Source organism: Phoxinus phoxinus, assembly GCF_949152265.1.
Source record: "Phoxinus phoxinus genome assembly, chromosome: 23".
In the NCBI taxonomy this organism is placed as follows: domain Eukaryota; kingdom Metazoa; phylum Chordata; class Actinopteri; order Cypriniformes; family Leuciscidae; genus Phoxinus; species Phoxinus phoxinus.
In genome coordinates this window covers 3,548,435-3,572,807 of record NC_136898.1, presented here as the reverse complement: position 1 = coordinate 3,572,807, position 24,373 = coordinate 3,548,435, and the positions used below count along the sequence as shown (strand labels likewise).

The following is a 24,373-nucleotide window of genomic DNA, read 5'->3' as shown; positions in this document are numbered from 1 at the left end:
GGAGCGAGCTTGGTAAACGTCGAAATACAGTATTCCAATGAGTTTCATTACCTGAGCATTCATTAGGATGTTTTAGAATACACTAAATACACTAAACGCTAAAAGTTGTGTTAAATGGAATTTTGTATTATTATTTTAGAAAACATATCGGATGAACTGACTGTTTCTTGTTACAGATTTTATAATTGTCGCATTCTAAATTGTGCAAATTGGCAGAAACTTCTTCAAGGAGTTACTGCAAGTTTTTTACTTCAATGAAAGATCGATTTTGTCTATTTGGAAACAAATATCTAGGAAAGTATATTTATTTTAATGCATATAGGTAATGCACATCTTTATAATTCTATGTTTCATATTAATATAGAGCAGATGGTGGCGCTAGTTGCATGTTAAACACAGTTTCTAAACTTGTGCATCAAGTCAGTGTTGAAGACAAACTAGTGTGTTACATTTACCATGTTCATTTTTTAAATGATGTGAATGTAATATTAATTTCCCCATTACAGTTTATGCTGCATATAAGTCATATTTTTATATCCAAACTTATTTTATATAACTTACTTTATATGGAACAACATTCAGTTTATTAGATTGTATTATTTATCATATATGGACTTTCTAAATCTTTTAATCTCTCCTCTGAGTGAGACGTTGGCTTGAAACTCTTCTAAATCCCGGAAAGAGTAACGTCACTTTCCGTCTGTGGCATCTGAAAGCATCACCTGTCAGGTCACCTGTACAGGTGAAACAAGATTGGCCAACACAAGAACAAGAAAGTTGAGTTGTCATTTGTCAGAGAAGGCTTCACTCTGACAGCATGCACAGGAGATGTAAGTTCTCTCAATTGAGTGCATATCTACCTCACTAAATTTGTGATTATTCAGTGAGTGCACATTTGGAGGAAAATCAGTTTTAAATGCAGAATTCCCAACTTTCAACTGACTTTCATCGGATAACACTGCAGAAATGGAGATTGAATCAATGGTTGCAAACAGTGCTCTCATAAGAGCACGAGAAGGTAAGAATATTTATTCGCCTGTTTTTCCTTACATGTGATAAAAATAGATTTTTAAGAATAAAACAAAACATTCAATCAGTATATAAAATACTGTTGTCATAACATATGTGCTGAGATAAAAAAAAATTATGTGTTTTAACAGAGTTTCTTTGACATTAGTTAATGTGAAAAGTATGAAATTAATGAAAATGATTCAAACCTCAGACTTAAACAAACATTTGATGGGTAGTTGAAATGCTTTTGGGTAGCTGACATGTCCTGTGGTGTAACTTTTAAAATGTAATATAATTTAAAACAGTATTTTGTTGATTATTTTAAAATGATTATGCTTTTATGAGAGACTAAGCAATATAAGTATACTTTTAAAAACGTATTTCACTGTCATTATATGAACGAGTGAAGACAAGACAGTAATATAAAAACTCACATACTGGAACCTAATTTGATCCTAAAATCTTGATGTTTGTTTGAAAAAACTCTAGATATACGTGTCAACTTAAGTATATTTTATGCTTAAGGATTGCAAAGACTGTAATACCTAAAAAAAAATAAAAAAAAAAGCTGGGCAAAAGACGTTTTAATGTTTGCTTTAGTTCCCTGTTCTTCCGTGGCTGTGAGCAAAAGAAACAGCTCATTCAACATATTTTCGTTTGTCCTGCACCTCGAACCTGAAATACTCTGACCTCAAAACAAAACCAGACACACAAAGCCTTTAACGTCATACGGGCCTTGCATCACAAACAGGTCGGACTTCTTTTGCTGCGGTTAACAGCCTGTCAGCAGTACCTGCCTTTCCACTAATCTGAGCTCTAAAAATAGCTCTTTCAAAATAAGCAAAACCTGTCATGTTTTGTCAACTTTTCAAATGTTTTCAGCAACTAGCTGCCCAAGTGAACCCAATAAGACTTTCTCATTATGAAGCTATACTTCTGCATGTTGTGTTTTTGTTTTCTGAACAGTACAGGTGTGGTGTCTCAGATCTGATATCTGTCGTCCTAGACCTAGAGCTTCATTCCTACTGCTATTTTTAGACCAAGCTCATATAGTAGAGGATGCCATGGATTCTCTGCAGTTTTACTGTCAACAAACCATCATTCAAACAAGACACACACACTTACAAACACACACGTATGATTGATAAAGCATCTATTTTTAAACAAACACACACGTGATTGATAAAGCATCTATTTTTAAACAAACACACACGTGATTAATAAAGCATCTATTTTTAAACACACACCCATTTCTAGTACCTGCATTGCATGTCTAACCTTTTGTCAACATACCCATAATAGAATAATAAACATGAATCCTTCTAGTCCTTCTGTGTTAGACTTAATGCGCTGCATCAATATTAATTAAAAGTATTTTTGGATGTCTGAACATTTCAAGAGCAAACTATATGGATCGTTAAAGTACTCTAAATGAGATTAAATAAATAAATATGCATACATAAACACAATTATTAAATGTACTTGTTTAATTTGTAATTTCATTGAAACACAATTCCTGTGTTATTTCATGATATCCAAATATCCTGTTTCAATAATAACAATAATTTTTTGAATGGACAATCATGCATTTCTGAACTTGATGGTTCATTTTTGGGTTCTTTAAAAGCACCAGAATCCGGTTCTCATATTAGGCTGTAAAACTCTCTTTGGTTTAAACAGTTTTTCCTCTTTCTGCCATTGTGCAGTAGGTAATGGTGCGAACCACAAAGGAAGGAGTCGAAAATGGAAGGAATTTCTGCGTTTCCCACACATAAACGAGTGCATAGAGTTGGAGAGAAGCATTGGTGAGAAGGACAAAAGTTGGGGAATTGCTTTTTTAAATATTTGAATTGTGGACTTTATACACAGCAAAGATATCAAAACTAGATAAAAACTAAAGATATTATCCTCCTGTCATTTAAAATTCCTCTAAACACAGGAATGCACTGTATTATCTTCAATAAATCGTGACTCATTCTGTTTTCCAGAGCGAGACTATTACAGTCTGTGTGTGAAACAGCCCATCGGAAATCAGCTGTTCCGCCTTTACTGTGCAACTAAATATGATCTGCAGAATTGTGTTAACCTCTTGGATGAAACGGTATTATCTTTTGTCTAATACTGGGTTTCCCATACTTAGTGGCTTGATGAAAAGCTAATAATTAATGAAATCGAATGTAACATTAAAATAAATAAATAAATAGGCCTGCACAATTAATCAAAATAAAACTGAAATAGCAATATATCTTATTAAATAGTAATCACCAAATCAAATTTGTAACGTTCCAATTTGTAACACTGAAATAAAGATTTACTTTGAAACAGTAAATTTCACAAATAATTACAAAGAAATGGCAAGTAACACATTGAATTAAACATGAAATTTTGAAGTTGAAAGACTCTCATAATCTTTGTTTTATTTACAACTTGGAAAAATGATTATTAAAGTGTATTTGTCAGGCTAACATTTAAATGAAATACAATTTGCTTGTTTATGTTAGTGAATGAATACTAATACTCTGTGCTCTTTCAGGTGGAATATGAGGTCACATCGGGTGACAAGAGAAAGAACTTTGCCAAGCAACTCATCACAAAATATCTCACCTCACAGGTCTTTAGACACGCTTTTATTCCTTCCTCTCCACTTCCAATCTGATCATCAAAACTTCAGATCTGCAGTTAGAAAACAGTACAAATTCTTGTTAGTGTTTCACAAAGAACCCAGCTAACAAAAATATTTTCTAAGAACGTTTTGCTCATTATTAAACGGAATGTTCAAAATGTTCCAACATTATTGGAACGTTACTTTCGAATGTTCTCTGAACGTTCTAGTAGTAACATTTGAATAACGTTAGACGGATGCCCAACTAATAACATTTTTAAAAGTTTTTGTGCTAACATTTTGAGAACATTATTAAAGACCAGATAACTTTGAAAGAACGTTCTATTAACGTTACTGGACGAACGTTTGTTCATAAGGATGAGAGAACCTTGCCAGAACGTTCCGAGAACATTCTCTGTTAGCTGGGAAAGCGTTTTTATGATTCCCGTGTGTGTGTGTGTTCAGTCTTCTAAGGTGCGGGAGATTGTACACAGAGAACTCGAGGAGTGCAGCTGCGACCTGGAGCTCAAAGCTTCTGGAGATATCTTCAGCAATTGCCAAAAGTCAGTTCCATGATCAATGCGTCTTTGTGCACGTGTGTCTGTGAGCATTGAGGTGTTGATGGTGTGTTTGTCATTTATTGGGTCTTGTAGGGCACTTCATGAGTATCTGAGCGGAGCGCCGTTTGCAGAGTATCAGAAAAGCATGTACTTTGACCGATTCCTGCAGTGGAAGATGGTTGAGAGGTTAGTGTGGGACAGATGTGGGATTTTTCAATAATTTTAAAGCAATTTTATGTTTTGAATGTGACATCGCTTTCATCCCCGCAGACGCCCAATCACACGAGATACATTTCGAGAATACCGAGTTTTGGGAAAGGGTGGATTTGGAGAGGTAAGACCACAATATACATCTATAAAGATTCCCAGTTAGGTGTTCTACTCAACAGGAACACTTTTGCTTGAAGTAGAGATAATCATGCCCTCAGAAGCTTATATTAGAAATGTGGATGAAAGCGTGGGAAGGTAACATGAAGCCTCTCATTATAGGTTTGTGCGTGTCAGGTCCGAGCAACAGGGAAAATGTATGCGTGTAAGAAACTGGAGAAGAAACGTGTTAAGAAGCAACTGGGGGAAGCCATGGCCCTCAATGAGAAACAGATTCTAGAACGGCTCAACAGCAGATTTGTGGTGAGAATTATGATTATTGTCAGCAATCGTTTGACGGAAAAGTTCATGTTTAAATTAATATTTCTGCTTGGGTGAAACTCACAAAACTGGTCAAGACATGTCATATTTCACTCTGAAATCAAAAACGTAAGACAGAAAGAAGAGTGTATCTATTAAATATATATATACTATATTGTATTTATGTGTGTATATATATATATTTATATCATGGTAGTATTTATTCTAAAGTATAATGCAAAAAATATGAATATTTTTGAGGTAGTAAGAATCAATTTCTTTAAGCAAAACATACTTTCTTTTTTTCTTATATACATATCTGTGCAAAAGTCTTAGGCACGTTAGTATTTTCACACACAAAAAATCAAACACCTATTTTAAGCCAATTATTTATATATTTTGCTGTAGTGCTTCAGTAGGAAATATCAGATTACATTTCCAAACATTAATTTTACCATTAAAATTGTTATAATCCAGTGAGATTTTTGTATGCACAAGGAGTTTCTTCATGGAATCACAGACAGACTCGATGATGGTGAGATCAGATCATACAAAAATCTCACTGGATTATAACAATTTTAATGGTAAAATTAATGTTTGGAAATGTAATCTGATATTTCCTACATCAAAAGATATAAATAACGGGGCTGGCTTAAAACCTTTTTTATTGGAGAAAATAATAACGTGCCTAAGACTTTTGCACAGTACTGTATGTTTGCATCATAATTATATTTATTGCACTGTAAATGTGATCGGTTTTGTGTAAACTGGCGGTCTGTGTGTTTATTTGAATGTGTCAGGTGAGTTTAGCATATGCTTACGAGTCAAAAGAGGCTCTCTGCCTGGTGCTGACGCTGTTGAACGGAGGAGACCTGAGGTTTCACATCTATAACATGGGCACAGAGGGGCTCAACAAAGACAGAGTACAGTTTTATGCTGCCGAGATCCTCTGCGGCCTGAACCATCTTCATGAAAAATCCATTGTTTATAGGTAGGCCATACAACTGAGAGCCATTGTTTGACTTTTAATAGGCTGGATGCAGTTACAGATTATATATGGTCACCTGACGTACTTTCCAAAGATCTAGCTTCGCTCATAATTACATGTGTTTTGTTTAATTTCTATCAGGGATTTAAAGCCAGAAAACATTCTACTGGATGATAATGGTATGTGCACTTCCCCATTTAAAAGAAAAAGACGTTATAATAACTGCCCGTACAAGCTTTGTAGCATTCTCTTCAGGATCTCACATTTCCCTTACTTTCTATTTTTGGCATAATCAGGTCTCATAGTGTTCACCAGGAAACATTTCTCCAAAATTGTTGTTGTAATCATAAACAAGGAAATGATCACATGTCAAAGTGCGTTGCATAGAAAACTTTTACTTTTGTTGCGTTTGACATCATTAACTATCCTACTTTTAAACAGAGTGACCTCAAAATGTTTTTGGACTCTTGCATCATTGTTACAAAAGTGAGAATGCTGTCGCATAAGATAAAGTGTGTTTATCTGCGCTTAAATTCTGAAGGATCTTTGTCAAATGTTTTGATGAAAGTGTATACAAATACATTTTGGGGGCGGGGCCACTATATGTAGAATTCCAGTTTCTTACATTGAATTTTGGAAGACGCTTTGAAGAAAGAAAGAAAAAACTTTTCAGGGTTTTTTCCGCCCAGGTATATTCAGTAAGGAAGCTTGGATCAGGAAAATAGATTAAAAACTGTGAAAAGTTCCTTTTCCTGTTAAATGATGTCCCTGTATCTGACAGGTCACATCCGGATCTCTGATTTGGGACTCGCCGTAATCTTGCCAGAAGAAAGACACGTGAAGGGAAAAGTGGGAACTGTGGGTTACATGGGTATGTAAATCATCTTCATCGATATTCAACATAACAGCAGTTTTAGTAAATCGTATCAGATATTTAAAAATATTATATACACTACACCAATCAAAAGTGTGTGGTCAGTAAGATTTTTTGAAAGTGTTTTAAAGAAGTCTCTTATGCGTTTATTTATTTGAACACAAATACAGTAAAAACAGTAATATTGTGAAATAATATTCACATTTAAAATAACTGTTTTCTATTTGAATATATTGTCAAATGTAATTTATTCCTGTGATCAAAGCTGAATTACTCCAGTAATTCCACTTCAGAAATCACTCTAATATGATAATTTGCTGCTCAAGAAACATTTCTTATTATCGTCAATGTTGAAAACAGTTTTGCTGCTTCATATTTAAAAAATGATAAAAAAAAATCAAGATTATTTGATGAATAGAAAGTTTAAAAGAGCAGCATTTACTTGAAATAAAAATGTTTTATAACATTATAAATGTCTTTACTGTCACTTTTGATCAATTTAATGTATCCTTGCTGAATAAATAAATTAATATATTTAAAAAAAAAATCTTACTGACCCCAAACTTTTGAACAGTAGTATATTTATTATAGAAAACAAGGCCTTTTTTTTCTTTTCTTTTTTTTAGAATCATTAAGATTTTCATTCTGACTTTATTTCCGAATTGAACATGAATATGCCCAGGTGTTTCACTTTTTAGATTGTTATATATCTTTTTAATTCAGCGATAGTGTATACATGCTTAAAAGATTATGAGAATGAGTTTGCTTGGATTTAAGGTAATAAAAATAACTAGGGAAAAATGTTTAATAATTATTAAAATAATGTCAGAATGCCAAAAAAATTATTCTTTATGCAAAATATATTTTTTACAATTATTTTTATATCCCTGATATTTTTCACATCGCCAGCACCAGAAGTCATCACAAACACACACTATAGTTTTAGTGCAGACTGGTGGGGACTCGGGTGTCTAATCTACGAGATGACGGCCGGAAAACCTCCGTTCCGCAACAACAAGGAACGTCTGCCTAGACACGAGATGGAAAGAAGAGTTCTGGAGACGATCGAGCAGTACGGACAGAAGTTCGACGAGGACACCTCATCCATCTGCAAAAGTGTAAGGCCTTATTTTACGCTGAATACGTGCAATCCTCTTCTCTGAGTTCACTGATATGATCTAATCTAGGACTTATTGTCCATTCAAAGGAATACTATACATTTTTCGAATTGCTTTTCAATGTAGCTCCTGGCTAAAAACCCAAAGGAGCGACTGGGCTGCAAGTTCAGGCAAGGAGCAGAGGTCATCAAAGGTCATACGTTCTTTGCGAACAACATCAACTTTACGAGACTTGAGGCTGGAAGGATGCCGCCACCGTTTGTCCCTGACGTGAGTGTGTTTCTCACCTGAAATCAATCCTGTGATGCTCATTTTCTCATCAGATCTTCTTCTCTCCATCAGCCGAGAGCCGTTTACTGCGCGGACATCCTGGACATCGATCAGTTCTCAACGGTTAAAGGAGTGATCCTTGATCAGGTCGATGATAACTTCTACAGCAAGTTTAACACCGGTAGCGTGCCTGTGCCCTGGCAGAACGAGGTAGGGAAGAAACCTAGAGAAGAGCAATGTATATGTATGATTCTGTTCATATTTATATTAACTGTTCATATATGCATTTATAAAATTCATTTAGATGATTGAGACAGAGTGTTTCAAGGACCTTAATGTTTTTGGACCACGTGGAACAAGAACGACCGATCTCGATCGCAGCGCGCTGATCCTGCAGAACGGCTTGGAAACTCAGGTCTACAATCATAGTCCTCCAGAATACACTCGACACCGGCTGCTGAACAGAATCTTCAAGAGACGAGTAAGGAGCCCTTAAAGGATTAGTTCACTTTAAAAAAAAACTTTTGCTGATAATTTACTCACCCCGATGTCATCCAAGATGTCCATGTCTTTCTTTCTTCAGTCGAAAAGATATTAAGATTTTTGATGAAAACATTTCTCCATATAATGGACGTCAATGGCGCCCAAACGGTTCAAGGTCCAAATGACAGTTTCAGTGCCGCTTCAAAGGGCTTTAAACGACACCAGACGATGAATACGGGTCTTATCTAGAGAAACGCTCGGTCATTTAAAAAAAAAAAAAAAAAGTTTACATTTTCTAAGCACAAATGCTCACCTTGCTCTTTTCTGTGATGCGCGTTCGTGACGTCACGTAATACGCAATTACGTTGAAAAGGTCACGCTTGATGTAGGCGGAAGTACCGAGTCAGTGTTTACAAATTGAACGTGCAAACAAAGTCAAACGCCGTTTACAAAAAAAGGAAGTTAAAAGGTAAAACAACGATGTCGGACGATTTTAAACTTAGAGGAGAAGATGAGATGGAGTTTTTTTCGTGACCTTTTCAACGTAATTGTGTATTACGTGACGTCACGAACGCGAATCACAGAACAGAGCAAGGCGAGCATTTGTACTTATAAAACTTAAACTTTTTATTTTATTTTTGAAATGACCGAGCGTTTCGCTAGATTAGGTTTCGCCTTATTCATCGTCTGGTGTTGTTTAAAGGCCTTTGAAGCGGCGCTGACACTGTCATCTGGACCTTGAACCGTTTGGGGCCCATTGACGTCCATTATATGGAGAAATGTTTTCATCAAAAACCTTAATTTCTTTTCGACTGAAGAAAGAAAGACATGGACATCTTGGATGACATTGGGGTGAGTAAATTATCAGCAAAAGTTTTTTAAAAAGTGAACTAATCCTTTAAATGACAACACTGCACTTTTTTGCCCTGTGACAGTGACTTTGAGTAACTATGACAGTGCTGTGATTAACAGAATATTCCAGGTCATTTACAATTTAAAGTTGGCATGAAACGGAAGTTGCGATCGTGTTTTCTTCCCTATTGTGACGTATATGCAAGCGAAACGTATAAAAGCTTGTTTCCGCCACAGAGTAAAAAATAAAAAAGGTAATTGGAAGGTTTTATCTCATAATTCTGACTTTTTATTTCTTGCAACTGCGAGTTTACATCTCACAATTCTGACTTTTTTTCTCAGAATTGCGTGATATAGTCATAATTGCGAAAAAATTAGTCCCTCCGCTTCCGGCTCATGGGACCTTATTTCGGAAAATATATGTATGGTAGTCAATGGCGAGAGACAACTTATCTTTTTATTCCGTCTGAACTGTGCCCTGAATTACACATATGATGTTTGTCAATTTAAAAGATAATTATGAAAGTCTTTTGTGCGCCTTTTGGGTTTGTAGTCTTTGTAATGACATATTTTCACAGTCTTATACCTCAACAGTTTTACATCAAACTGCGACTTTCTTGACTTTAAAATGTATATTTTAAATTGACAAACATCATATGTGTGATTCAGGGCACAATTCAAAAGAGATCAAAATATTTGGGAGGGACTTAGGCTCTCTATTGCGTGATATAAACTCGCAATTGCAAGAATAAAAATTCTGAATTGCGAGTTTTACTTGAATTCTGACTTCATAACAAGCAATTGCAACTTTATATCAAGCAATTCTGACTTTTCTCGCAATTGTGAGATGAAGAGTTGCAATTATCTTGCTTCCATAGAAACGGCTTCTCATACAAGAAAAAAAAAAAAAATAGGGCCAGACTTATTTTGATTTTGTCCATCTGGAGTTGACTGGATGGTTTGCTATTGGTGGATATCATGCGAGTGACAGGTTGTCCCGCCCTCGCGCCAGTAAACACGTCATCGGAGTCTGCAAGAGGGAGGGGGACGTTATTTTGATTACGAGGGTCAAAAAATAGCTCCTCCATTTGTCATTGTCATGACAGATATGTTGAAGATTCACAAATAGGCTGTCAATTTATTTACAAGCATTTTCCACATAAAAGCAGGTTATGCATCGTACTGAAAAGTTACATCTATTCACTCAGTTTAAACCCTTTTTTACAGTCTATGGTTTAAACAGACCAGCCTCTGGTCTCCCTAATTAACTTAATTATTGAACGTTAAGTAATTTTAAAGGGGTAGATTTGACTTTTCTAACTTTATTTAGTGTGTAATGTTGCTGTTTGAGCATAAACAACATCTGCAAAGTAACAACGCTCAAAGTTCAAAGCAAATGAAGATATTTGCTTTTAGGAAAAGGGCTGGTAGGAACTAAATGACATTCCTCCCGGGTTAGTAACATCATCAACCCTAAAATTTACATAAACCCCGCCCCCAGAACACACAGTCCATGTTGAGAAGAGGAAGAGTTGTTGTAGTCGAGCACATTTGTGAGTCAGCTCAAACTTTAGCATCCGTATTTTCACATGCAATAGAAAGTCACTCTGTGTGCATCTCACAACAGTTCCTATATGAGCGATTTATAGATTATCATGACAGAATATGCTAATTGAAGATAGTTAACTCCACATCAGCAACATAAATTCATCAACTAACCATTCAGAGACGTCCTTTTGCTTCTACATGTTGTCACTTCTTCTTGAGTCTCTCCATCTTTGTCTGACTCCGTTTTAACATTAAAGGCAGAACAGTTTCTGTCATTTTAGTGCGTGTGTGTGTGAGGTAATCGCAGCTGCTAACACACGCAAGCTCTTGAAACCCCGCCCTCTGCAGCAGCTCATTTGCATTTAAAGGGCCAGACACAAAACGGTGCGTTTTTGCAAACCCTCAAAAAGTGACAACTTTAACATGCTATATAAAAATATCTGTGGGGTATTTTGTGCTAAACCTTCACACACACACACACACTCAGAGATTTCAGATATTTATTTTACATCTTGTGAAAACAACCGCAAAAATAATTTACTTGTGTTTAAAATGACTTTCAGCAAAAAGTTACTTATCAAAAAAAGTTACTTTACCTAACAAAAGATAGATAAAGCCTATACAAATTAAATAATGAAATTTCTGCTATTCATATTTTAACCGTTTCCAACCACACAGCTTTCTGATAGTCAACGTGTCAAATCAAAATTTGTTGCGAATTTGCGTGGGAAAATCTTTCGCCCTCAAGCATGGATGATGTGCTATGACTGTAAAATACGCCAAACAACGGTAAATGTTACCGCACATTAGCCTAAGTCATAATTTTACCCTGAAAATCAATCGAATCGAGTCCGTGAGTTGTATTTGATGAGATCATTCTGATTCGTGTATAAATCTGGTGATTCACCAAAAAGATCCAATTAAAAAAATAACAGTTAAAGAATCAAGCACAACATCGCTAACGTTACTTCCCTCACGAAATGGCCAATTGAGCCAGAGATGTCATTTTCATTCAATAACCTGGAATATTAATGTAATTTACATATAAAATACAATGTGCGTATGACAATAAAAACGCATTTTATTGTTTATCTTTATTGTTGTAGCAGAGGGGTCACTGTCAGGAGGCTGAACCAATATATCGCTCCTCATCTGCAGAAGAGCTGTAAGGACTGAAAATTATCTTTTTATCTTCATTTTTTTTAATTATTTTTTTTATAAACGATGGCTTCATCACTGGAGAGGTTATTCAAAGAGTCATTGTTTAATATTGAAAATATTTTGTGTAAATTTACCGTCACAAACCCTACCATCTGCAGGGTTCGGGAATAATTTTCATACTTTCATATTACAAAAAAAGATTAAAGATGTTTTGTATGCTCAATTTGTACATAAAAGAGAAAGTCATTGTGAAAATTGGGTTTGGTTGTTGCATATAAATGAATAAATATTGCATTTTAACAGTGTAGAAATATCACAAAACATACATGTATGAAAACATAAATGGCTATAGTCTATAGAGTATCTTTATTAAAACAAGTTTGTGTATAAAACATGGTTTACAAAAAAAGATATTTTACACCTATCTGAATGACTACAAACCAATTAACAAATAAACAACAAATAAAAAACATGAATGGAAACCCATGACCTCTGAGAACACTCTCAGGTGTCACACACACACACACACAACTGAACGTCTGCCTTTAACAGGTACTTTAAGGGTAAAAACACCACTGATGCAGTTGAGTTCACTGTAAGAAGGAAATGAAATCGGATGACAGATACCAAGATAAATCTGCAGTATGAGGAAATGTAATGAAACATTAACTTGCATAATAGACACCCCACCCCAAATACATAATAATCTAACCGGATTCATCTATCAACATCACACTCTGGTGCACTATGATATTTTGCCAAAAGAAAACTGAAGTATGAGACATGCACGTTGATTTTTATGAGAAAACCCCTCTCAATCCTGCATGAAAAACAAGGGACGGGTACAACTGTGACCGATACAAAACAGATGATTTAATCAAATATAGTCGACATTGCTTGGTCACAGAGAATGGTACATGAAAAGCATGAGGGAATAGTTTTCAGACACATGGGCTATGAATATGGCATCCATATCAGTCAGTCTGAGTTGTCAGACAGTGTCGGTCTTCAACCTTCCCACAGTGGGCTCCGCCGGCCGTCTACGTCCGTCTCCACGTGGTACAGCATGTCTGCCAGCGTGTGTTCAATGACTGCACCCCAACCCATGTCACTCATCTGAGGATTCACGACAGGGAAAAAACACAATCATCACCGAACAGTGAAAGACAACATGGTACAATAGTTCAAAACATTGCCGATCATTGTACTTTAAAGGGATAGTTCACCCACAAATGAAAACTCTGTCAGTAATTACTCTCTCTCATGTTGTTCCAACCCCGTAAGACTTTAGTTCATCTTCAGAACACAAATTAAGACATGTTTGATGAAATCTGAGAGCGGTCTCACTCCTCCATAGGCTTCTTAAGCGATTGAAACTTGCCGGCACTGAAAGTGATTAAAGACATCGTTAAAATAGTGACTATAGTGGCTCAACCTTAAGTTTATTAAGCGACGAGAATGTTTTTTGCGCACAAAAAGTAAACAAAACAAACGACTTTATTCCACTATTCATTATATTCTCTGTGGGCCTGAGTGTGTTTGTGTAGTATAACTGCGCAGTGCTTCTGTGTTGTACGTCACACGCATCACACACATGACCAGCGTCGGCCAATAGTGAGCCTACGTGGTGACGTGCAACACAGAAGCGCTGCGCAGATATACTACACAAACACACTCAGGCCCACGGAGAATATAATGAATAGTGGAATCAAGTTGTTTGTTTTGTTTGTTTTTTTGCGCACAAAAAGTATTCTCGTCGCTTGATAAACATGGTTGAGCCGCTGTAGTCACTATTTTAACGATGTCTTTAATCACTTTCAGTGCCGGCCAGTTTCAATCCCTTAAGAAGTCTATGGAGGAGTGAGACCGCTCTCAGATTTCATCAAAAATATCAGTCCCACTTTATATTAAGTGGCTTTAAGTACTATGTACTTACATTGAAATTAATAATTTGATACAATGGACTTATTGTGTACATACATGTTTTTACATTGTACTTATATTTGTATGTAATTAATGTATGTAATTACATGTGTAATTAGACTGTTGACCCTTTCCTTATACCTTAACCCACCCTTAAACTAAACCATACCAGCACACCTGTCCCTAACCTTACCCGTATCACACCGCAATAGCAGCAAAAGTGTTTTACAATAAAACATGAACACTAAGTACATTGTACTTATTTTTCGATGTAAGTACATAGTACTTAAAGCCACTTAATATAAAGTGGGACCAAAATATCTTAATTTGTGTTCTGAAGATGAACGAAAGTCTTACAGGGTTGAACAACATGAGAGAGTAATTACTGACAGAATTTTAATTTTTGGGTGAACTAACCCTTTAACTGTATGTAAAGCAGAATTAAATACTGGGTATTATAGCAAAAAAAATATCTTTTTATTCTTGACTAAACTCGAAATATTGATATTTATGTACATGCACTGAAATGGCATATAAAGGGCGATGCTTTTCTATATGATCAGTCTTTGTTGCAAATTAAAGAGATATTTCTGAAGGATCATGTGACACTGAAGACTGGAGTAATGATGCTGAAAATTCAGCTTTGATCACAGGAATAAATAACATTTTAAAATATATTATAATAGAAAACAGTTATTTTAATTGAAATAATATTAATTATTATATTTTTAATATGATCAGTCATTGTTGCCAAGTAAAGAGAGAGTAAAAAAATAAAATCAACAGAAAGTATAAAAATAATTTTTTTGAATTAGAATAATTTATTTGTCATTGTAAAACATTGTCACAATGAAATTTAAAGTGCCACTCCTGGTTAGCGTACTGCTTTTCACTACATGAAACATTGATTTTATATTTAAAATATGATATATAAGATAATTCGCCCTTCACATCACTGCTTGTAAGCTGTGTAAAAATATGGGTCGATCTTCGCATTTGTCAGAACAAAAAACGTCCGAGGCGCTAAATGAAAATGCGAATTCAATCTCTGGAAATAGATGGCACATTTGGAACAGCAGAAGTACATCAGTTTCTCAACTTTATTTCCAGACTCAAGGTCCATTAGAGAGAAAACAAACATCAACCTACACTAAATTACATACAATACAAAACATTTAAAATAGGCAATTATGCCAATACTTTCTCAATACTTTCTGTATACAAAGCAGCACTCAACTTAACAACTATTTTATTAGGCATTATTCATTGGAAGTAGGGCTGTGCGATATTGAAGAAAAATGCGATATGCGATAACTCCTTAAATAATGCGATATTCGATATGCGATACGATAATGCTTAAAGTGTGTAAAATACACTTAAATTAAATTAAATACCCCCCCTCGTTCAGCAGTGCTGTTTTCTTCTGGCTTAGTCAGCACATAAAGGCCAGTATTTTGTAATAGCACCATGCTACTCTTACTAAATCTAGTTCATGTTTAATTCAAGCACTTTCAAACACCAGTGTTTGCTTTCACAGACTTTCCAGTCCTTGAATCCATGCGTCTGAAATTTAAGTACTTTTTCAAGAGGTGTGGGAACCCTGAAGTAAATCACTTCCCTAGAATGTCAGTGTATGATTAATGCTACGTCATCCGCAGTATTACGGTCTTCGCTAGAATTAAAGGGCCAAAGCCTTTAATAATAAGGTGTAGTTCATTCATAATACAATGCATCCCTGTCATCATTTTGGCATTGCAATTATTTAATGGGCTGTCAACAAAATATCATCTATAACTAGAGATGCACAGATTACAATTTTCTAGGCCGATTTTTCATTGAGTTTGACCTGCCGATACCGATTTAAGCCGATTCCGATAAAAAAAATGTCTTACCACTTTACAGCACACACAAATATTTATTTTCCATCTTTTTTTTAACCCTTTCACGCGCAAGTTTAAAATATTCTAACTGACCCGCCAGAGTCAGTTTTTTCAAGGCGAAGGTTCCCTTTAATGTTTCCATGGCGACGTGTCACATGATACACCGCAGCCACAATATCTGTAGGACAGATGTGTCGATTTTTTTTCGCTTTTCCTTTTTTATTCAAAATATTCACAAACTTGCTTACCATGTCATCAACTATCTGATATTCCGATTCTCAAATACGTGTAAATGAGTGTGTTTGGTCGTTTAAAAAACATTATAAATAATCTTGATCTATAACGTGAGCTGGGCGCCGCAATCCTGTCAGTCGGATTAACAGCACGTGAATTCATCAGTTTCTCCCGAAATAAATACAAGAAAGTGGCCGGTGAACTGTGAGAAGAATAGAGTACACTTTATAGTTACTTCTTCCACTATGTTTGTCTGATATGAATAACACAATCGGCAAATTATATTTGAATAGATTGTTATTGCTCCTTCCACAGACATCAGTGTGTATTTTACAAACTCCAAATGTATTGTTTTACTCGTGCTTATGTGTATTTTAATGTCTGAAACCTAAAATATACATTATGAGGTTGAAAACACTGCATAGTTGTGATATATGACAGTGCTGAACGCGTCCGACTCTGGCTCAGCGCCAGCCAACGCGCAAACGCACAGTTTGAATCTGGCAGTGATGCAACGTCACCGAACATGGTAAATGTGCACCGTACCCAGAAATAAAAATCCCATATATGAGACGGTACCGCTCAAAAGGTTAATCATGTGGTGCCCGAGTGCATTTGACCGGCATAAAATCGGTATATGTCAGACTGACCGGCCGATCGCCGATCACGTGAAAATCGGCCAATTGACCCTTCGCAGGGAGCTTGATTGACAGGTGATCTGACCAATCACACTTCGCCATCCGCCATTTTGTCCGACAAAGCAGTCAGGAGAGTTAGTAGATTAACATGGGAGGATTTGAACTTGAGAAGCGGAGTGTACTGACGCCTTTTCGCGGTTAAAACAACATTCCTTCTGATGTTCATTCATGTTTATTTGATGCTATAAATGAACTAGAAGGAAGAGATGATCGGTTCACGAGCAGCTTTAACTGAGGCTCTACAGCGATCTGTCAGACACATTAAAGAGCCACAAAACGCTATTTATTTTTACAATTTCTAAATTTCTTTTTTTTTAAACGACCAAATTTGAAAGGTGAGTGAGACTTTGTTAAATATCAAAAGTAAGCTGGTCTGTCCTGTCTGTCAGCGCGTTGTCAGTGTCCTCTCTGCTCTGCGATGTATTTTTCACTGCGTGAGAACATGGTGTCTGTAGAGTGAGAGCGGCGTGGCTTGTCGGACATAGCAACAGTAACTAAAGGGGGCGGGTCTTTGCGAACGGTCAATTCCGGTCACCAGCCGATCAATCGGTGCATCTCTATCTATAACATAACTCGGAGCCCTAGTAGAAATATGCCTTTATTTAGGAAATTACCCATAGGAATACTTCTATTAGTACTGATTGATATATTCAAGTGTGATTTCATACTTACTGGCTGATACGTGATGTCTTTTGGTGGGTATTTAAAGTGTGGTCCGAAATTAACAGACACCTGGAGAGAGGAAACATTACATGAAAACGATTACATGGGCCCATTGGTTTTGGTTCATAGATGTGCGACACGCTCCTTTCCATTGCATCATCTCCACATCGTTCATACGGCACCATCTAGAGTATGAACAGAGTAACTGATGACAGTTTTTTGATACACACCTTAAATCAGGGGTGTCAAACTTATCTAGCTTAGCTGGACTCGAGGAAACTTCATGTTATGTGGGCCGGATCACCCACAGACAGTTACAGATAGACACCACAAATTTGCAAGTATACTACCTTTTAAAAGATTTGGGGTCAGTACGTTTTTTTTATTTTTTATATTAATATTTTTATTCAGCATATATGCATTCAAATTGATCATAAGTGACAGTAAATAAATGTATAATGTTCCAAAGATTCTATATTCAATTAAATGCTGTTCTTTTAAACTTTTTATTCATTGAAGAATCCTGAAAAAAAAAATGTATCAGTTTCCACAACAATCTCGCACAACCGTTTTCAACATTGATAAATCAGAAAATGTTTCTTGAAAAGCAAATCATATTAGAATGATTTCTGAAGGATCATGTGACACTGAAGACTGGAGTAATGATCCTGAAAATTCAGCTTTGATTGCATTTTATAGTATATTACAATAGAAAAGTTATTTGAAATTGTAATAATATTTCCATATATTACTGTTTTTACTTTATTTTTTTATCAAATAAATGCAGCCTTGGAGATCAGAAGAGACTTTCAAAAACAATTAAAATCTTACCGACCCCAAACTTGTGGTTGTGCATAATCAAAAGCAAGATCCACAATTAGATGAAAGTTATAACATGCACAAAGTAAATCAAAGAGCTTCTTTCCTGCTGCATATACGATTTTCATATAAGACAATCTGTTTAAATATTTTGGTTGTTTTGATTTACTACCACAAAAGGGAAAATCTGACTTTTTTAGGGTTCGTTTGGAAGACAACACATTGCGTTTTTGAAAAACAATCCCCGTTCACCCGGATCTGAAAACGCTGGATTATGCATGCCAGGCCAGTAGCTGGCGATGTAAGAAATACTACACACCTGCGCACATAAGCATTTTTCTACTGCGCGGTGAATACAAACAATCACGATAACGGTAAATAATGCATCTCTGCTGGTCCTAGTAGTGGTATTGATGTGGTAAATCTACACTTTGCTGGAGAAGAGTTAATAAATTCAGTATCTTGAGCAGCACAAACACATTCCTGTACTGCACCATTGTCGTTCTACTTGCGTATGCCTATATAGACTGAACATGTAAAACGCAAGACGAAAACTTTATCGGTTTCAAAAACTTGCACTTTGAAACCTTTTTTAAAAGTTTGCATTTTCAGGCCCCCAAAACACCATTGTAGTGTAAATAAAAGGTCAAAACTAGGGCCGGGACTCGATAATTTTTTTTTATCTAATTAATTAGAGGCTTTGTAATTAATTAATCGCATTTTAATTGCATATAAATATTTGACCCGAGAACAGTGAGAAGTAATTTTTTTCACATGGATTTTTAGTATACCATTGAATAATGACTGAATACATAAGCTTAAGCAATAAAATATTGTTTATTTTTGTTCAACCAAGTTCAGCAGACCAGTGCTATTTTTGCCATTAAGTGTAGCAATAGCCGTTCCCAATGCCTTGTTGCACAGCTTGCACACAACCATGCTCTTATCGACACTTCCATCCGTTCGTTTTTTATAACAAAATGTCGCATCCACGGGGCCAACCAAAGCGGTCTCGTCAGCTTCTGTGTTCATGTTCACTGTGGTTTGTTGTTGTCTGAAGTTATCAAGTTATGAACGCTATTGGTGCTTCAGTATAAGCGGTCCGCCTAAACGCATCCAGTGAGAAACGTTCCGCGGTGCAAAAATAAGTGCGATTAAAATGCGTAAAAAAAAATTTGCGCGTTATTTTTTGTGTAATTAATCCTAATTAACGCGTTAAAGTCCCGGCTCTAGTCAAAACACATTCAAATTTTTTTCCATTTTTAGTTGAAGACAGTGTTGTGTAAACGGCCCTACCGTGCAGCTCTTGTAGAGGGATATGGCGGGGTAGTACATCCCCTCAAACAGATTCTCATAGGCCACACCTTGATTCGCTCCGTTCTTGAAAAATATCATCTATAAACAAAAACATGAGACATCAGTGATGAATTCATAAAGCAATATTTTGAATCCATCAATACAATGCAATGCAACACTCACTCGGCTGATACTGGTGGGTTTTAAATTCTTCTCGGCCTTGTCCACGTAATCTTTCTCTTCAAAGTACAAGTAGCTTTTGAATTTGATCAGCGCCTTTGAGGAGAATGAACAATATTGTCACTTAAGATGACATTAGAGAATTCATTTTATCCTGCAGGAGAGCGCTAGCACATAGATGACCTCCAAGCCGATGACATCAAACTAAAAATCATACCAGAATGTAAAAAAAAAAAAAAAATACCTTGTCCTTGTACGTGTCAGGCAGAGCCTTGGCGGTTTCGGTCTCGTCTGGAAGCTGGATGAAAAACCCCAAGATGTCGCCCTGCCCGTAGCCGTCAGAGAAATGCTTTCCAATGGACTGATGGAAGCGCGTTCCTTTCTTACTGCGCCACGAGTAGCTGAACTTATCATAACCCAGAGGAGCTTGAAGGTTTCCTGGGGTAAAAGACACATGATGAACACTGTAAATACACAGACAGAGGAGTATATTGCCGTATAAGTCACACCAAGTCAAAACTGCATTGTTGAGAGAAAAACACACACACACACACATGTAACTCACATCTAAAATAGTTCCCCAAACTCCACAACAAATTATTTAAATGTAATGGTACATAAGTGAAATGAAGAATAAGTACATTTATTATTAATAAAAAAATAAAACTTTATAAAGCGGTTACATTTATTTAATGCAAATCATCATATTAGAATAATTTCTGAAGGATCATGTGACACTAAAGACTGGAGAAATGATGCTGAAAATTCAGCTTTGATCACAGGAATAAATTACATTTTACTATACATTCAATATATTATTTTGAATTGTAATAATATTTCATAATATTACGTTTTTTACTGTATTTTCATTCAAATCAATTATTCCAAACTTTTGACCAGTAGTGTACCTCTCAGATTCAGCACAAATCTAAATATATTTTGCATGCTTGCGTTTAATTGAATTTTACAAGTCACAGCTCCTTTCAGATGAAAAAAACAGGATATATATATATATCTTTTTTTTTTTATACGGACAGCTTCTGTAACTGTTAGCAGGCTGAAAAGCGTCGTTACAGGACAGACCTAAAGGCTGCGACCAGCCCAGCCGAGCCGCAGTGTCCGGAGGCATCTCGTCCACAGTGACCTCAAAATACCACGAGCCCTTTCTGACCCCATGAGACGCTCGGACCATCGAGTAGCCCTTCTCTCCGGTCACCGTCAAGCGGTCGTCTGAAATCTTTAACTGTGGAGCTGAAACAGTCAAAAAGAGAGTAAACCACCATGCACAAGGTTTATTTTGTTTGGCTGTTCTGGGGTGCGTTTCCCGTACAACTGCGTAACTCACAGCTTAACTACCATAGTACGATGCATCACTGAAGAAATCAACTAGCTAGTCACGACTGTTGGTCGTTCAACCAAGTTGGTTTATGATGTCACGCACGTGGTGGAGTAATAACTACTTTTTTTAGTTCTGTTTGAGATCGAATTAACGCGAGATGTTTTGATATAAATTACGGACATGGCCTCTGAGGACTATTTCTAATTTTTCTCAGTTATTTTGCTTTATTTCCAGATTCAATCATAGGCTTGTTCTTACATACAATACAATACAATACAATACAAACTTTATTTCTAAAGCACATTTTAAAACAACCATGTTGACCAAAGTGCTGTACATTGAAACAGTAAATAGACAGGATACAATACCAGACAATTACAACAATTCTCATGCCGGATTAAAAGCCAAAGAATAAAAATGTGTTTTGAGTCGCAATTTTAAACCCAGAAGGCTGGGGGCCAATCTCACATGAAGAGGCAATTCATTCCACAGTCTTGGGGCTGCGACTGAGAAAGCTCGATCCCCCTACGTATTAGCGTACATGCGCACTTCAAAAACGGTGCTTTAAATCTCTTGACAAACTAAAAGACGTAAATGACATTTGTATGTATTCTAAATAAAATATATAGATTGTGCTGAATGTCAGCTTGCTTATTTGGCTCAAGATAAGGATTTATAGAGTCCACGTCATGCAAACTAGAAACTCTGCTTCTAACCACAGGTCGAGAGCGGTCGTTCCAAACACACAACTGTGCGATGCCGTTTGCGAATGTTCGTTGGAACGATGGTTTCGGGAAACACCGACTCGTTGAACTGCTGATAACGACTGAACTTGCAATTATAGTTGGCTAACGATGCTTTTGGGAAGCGCACCCCTGGATGACACACGTACCTCTGTCGTGCAGCGCCAGCAACACTCGCTCATACAGACACGCGCGGTACAGGTCTCCAGGGATGGGCTTCCCGGCCCAGCAGTCCAGCTCCAGTTTCTCCGGGTCAGGAGCGTGAGGGTCCGGCTCGGCTAGGATGTAGCGATACCCGTCCTTGTTGAAGGGGTGCTCAAGAGGGTAACCATGAGGTGGCAGGCGCTGCGCTGAGAACAGCGGGTCACTAAAACAAAGAGTAATGTTTTGCTCCGATCAGGATTTTTTTTGCATTTACAAATCAGATGGTGAATTTTCATTTCATGTTGACTTTAAAGGATTAGTTCACTTCAGAATTAAAATTTCCTGATAATTTACTCACCCCCACGTCATCCAAGATGTTCATGTCTTTCTTTCTTTAGTCGAAAAGAAATGAAGGTTTTTGAGGGAAAAATTCCAGGATTTTCCACCGGTTGAAGGTCCAAATTGCAGTTTCAATGCAGCTTCAAAGAGCTCTACACGATCCCAGACGAGGGATAAGACTCTTATCCCGAGGGATAAGACTCTTATCCCTTATTATTATTATTATTATCTTATCTAGCCTAACCATCGGTCATTTTCTGAAATAAATGAATATTTATTTACTTTTTAACCACAAATGCTCGTCTTGCAGCAGCCGTGATGCGCCACACATTACGTAATCACGTTGAAAGGTCAAGCATGTGATGTATGCGGAAGTACCAACCTAGTGTTTACAAAGCGAACGGGCAAAGACTTAAGTCACATACCATTTACATGAAAAAAATAATAAATAAAAAGGTACAACAATGATGTCGGACGATTCTGAAGTTGGAGGAGAAAATGAGTTACTGCCTGACCTTTCCAGCATTATTACGTAACGCGTGAAGTCGTGGACGTGCATTTGTGGTTAAAAAGTATATAAATGTAAAAACATTTTTAGAAAATGACCGATGGTTTTGCTAGATAAGACACTTATCCCTTGGCTGGGATCATGTAGAGACTTTAAAGCTGCATTGAAACTGTAATTTGGACATTCAATTCCTGGAATGTTCTCATCAACCTTAATTTCTTTTTGACTGAAAAAAAGAAAGACATTAATATCTTGGATGACATTGGGGTGAGTAAATTATCAGGAAATTTTAACTCTGAAGTGACCAAATCCTTTAAAGGGTTAGTTCACCCAAAAATGAAAATAATGTCATTAATGACTCACCCTCATCTCGTTCCAAGCCCGTAAGACCTCCGTTCATCTTCGGAACACAGTTTAAGATATTTTAGATTTAGTCCGAGAGATTTCTGTCCCTCCATTGAAGCTGTATATACAGTATACTGTCCATGTCCATAAAGGTAATATAAACATCATCAAAGTAGTCCATGTGACATCAGTGGGTTAGTTAGAAGTTTTTGAAGCATCGAAAATACTTTTTGGTCCAAAAATAACACAAAATAAGACTTTATTCAGCATTGTATTCTCTCCCGGGTCTGTTGTCAATCCTTCACAGTTACGCTGATGGCGTAAGACGCTGATGACGTGTTATCTGGTGCGCCCGAGCTTCATTTATAGACTGAGGGAGACGCACGCTGTAAAAGTGTCTCATCCGCGACATGCACATTTACGCACCATTAAAAAAATGATATCCACGCAAACAATGTAGAATAGCTTGAATATAGCGTGCGTCTCCCTCAGACTGTAAACGAAGCTCGGGCGCACCGGATAACACGTCATCAGCGTCTTACGTCAGCAGCGTCACTGCGGAGTCCTGAACGCAGATTGACAACAGACCCGGGAGAGAATACAATGCTGAATAAAGTCTTATTTTGTGTTATTTTTGGACCAAAAAGTATTTTCGATGCTTCAAAAACTTCTAACTAACCCACTGATGTCACATGGACTACTTTGATGATGTTTATATTACCTTTATGGACATGGCCAGTATACTGTATATACAGCTTCAATGGAGGGACAGAAAGCTCTCGGACTAAATCTAAAATATCTTAAACTGTGTTCCGAAGATGAACGGAGGTCTTACGGGCTTAGAACGACATGAGGGTGAGTCATTAATGACATTATTTTCATTTTTGGGTGAACTAACCCTTTAAGATGTGCTTGCTGTCGTACCTGCGGGTTCTCTTGGCCGCTCCAGCTGCGGCGCCATCTTGTTGCTGCTGCTGTTTGCGTTTGGCTCCTCTGCCTTTGCCTGTAGCCGCTGGAGGAAGCCCACCTGTGACAGATCCATAGCAGAGTCTCGATTCAAAAACTGATGATGCAGAATCAACCTCAGCCTGATTCACATGCTCTGATCATCCAAAGCTAACTTAAAGGTGCAGTATGTGAGATTGACAGCTAGCGGTTGAAATGGGTC

The 24,373-nt window shown here is 36.7% G+C and overlaps 2 protein-coding genes across 8 annotated transcripts in view; one reads left to right on the top strand and one right to left on the bottom strand.

Moving 5' to 3' along the window:
* The first annotated feature begins 775 nt into the window (after positions 1-775).
* On the top strand, positions 776-12,540 carry grk5 (G protein-coupled receptor kinase 5). Of its 2 annotated transcripts, none has more exons than XM_079599142.1 (16): positions 776-1,018; positions 2,718-2,816; positions 3,000-3,112; positions 3,545-3,622; positions 4,079-4,176; positions 4,267-4,359; positions 4,444-4,507; positions 4,663-4,803; positions 5,601-5,791; positions 5,930-5,967; positions 6,570-6,659; positions 7,572-7,780; positions 7,907-8,050; positions 8,123-8,260; positions 8,355-8,531; positions 12,040-12,540. In XM_079599142.1, exons 1-16 carry the CDS (start codon positions 967-969, stop codon positions 12,100-12,102), a joined length of 1,788 nt encoding a protein of 595 aa, XP_079455268.1. In that variant the 5' UTR covers positions 776-966; the 3' UTR covers positions 12,103-12,540. The 2 variants fall into 2 exon arrangements, with proteins under 2 accessions (XP_079455268.1, XP_079455269.1); XM_079599143.1 differs by having other exon boundaries at positions 807-1,018; positions 12,045-12,199.
* The window catches only part of ash2l (ash2 like, histone lysine methyltransferase complex subunit), a 25,251-nt gene continuing 13,319 nt past the window's right edge, over positions 12,442-24,373 (bottom strand). For all 6 annotated transcript variants that reach the window (XM_079599139.1, XM_079599136.1, XM_079599137.1 and 3 more), the window contains exons 11-18: positions 24,130-24,232; positions 22,019-22,236; positions 20,871-21,038; positions 20,032-20,225; positions 19,791-19,883; positions 19,608-19,706; positions 17,502-17,561; positions 12,442-13,210 (exon numbers count right to left, since the gene is read on the bottom strand). In XM_079599139.1, coding sequence (XP_079455265.1) covers positions 13,103-13,210; positions 17,502-17,561; positions 19,608-19,706; positions 19,791-19,883; positions 20,032-20,225; positions 20,871-21,038; positions 22,019-22,236; positions 24,130-24,232 — 1,043 coding nt within the window. In that variant the 3' untranslated portion in view covers positions 12,442-13,102. The remainder of the gene's footprint in view (positions 13,211-17,501; positions 17,562-19,607; positions 19,707-19,790; positions 19,884-20,031; positions 20,226-20,870; positions 21,039-22,018; positions 22,237-24,129; positions 24,233-24,373) is intronic.

Excerpts from the sequence above, each read along its gene's own strand:
- grk5 (XM_079599142.1), top strand. The coding sequence starts at position 967 with ATGGAGATTGAATCAATGGTTGCAAACAGTGCTCTCATAAGAGCACGA. Across the intron at positions 6,660-7,571 it reads GGGAACTGTGGGTTACATGG|CACCAGAAGTCATCACAAAC; the intron begins GTATGTAAATCA and ends TCACATCGCCAG. Across the intron at positions 7,781-7,906 it reads CCTCATCCATCTGCAAAAGT|CTCCTGGCTAAAAACCCAAA; the intron begins GTAAGGCCTTAT and ends TTTTCAATGTAG.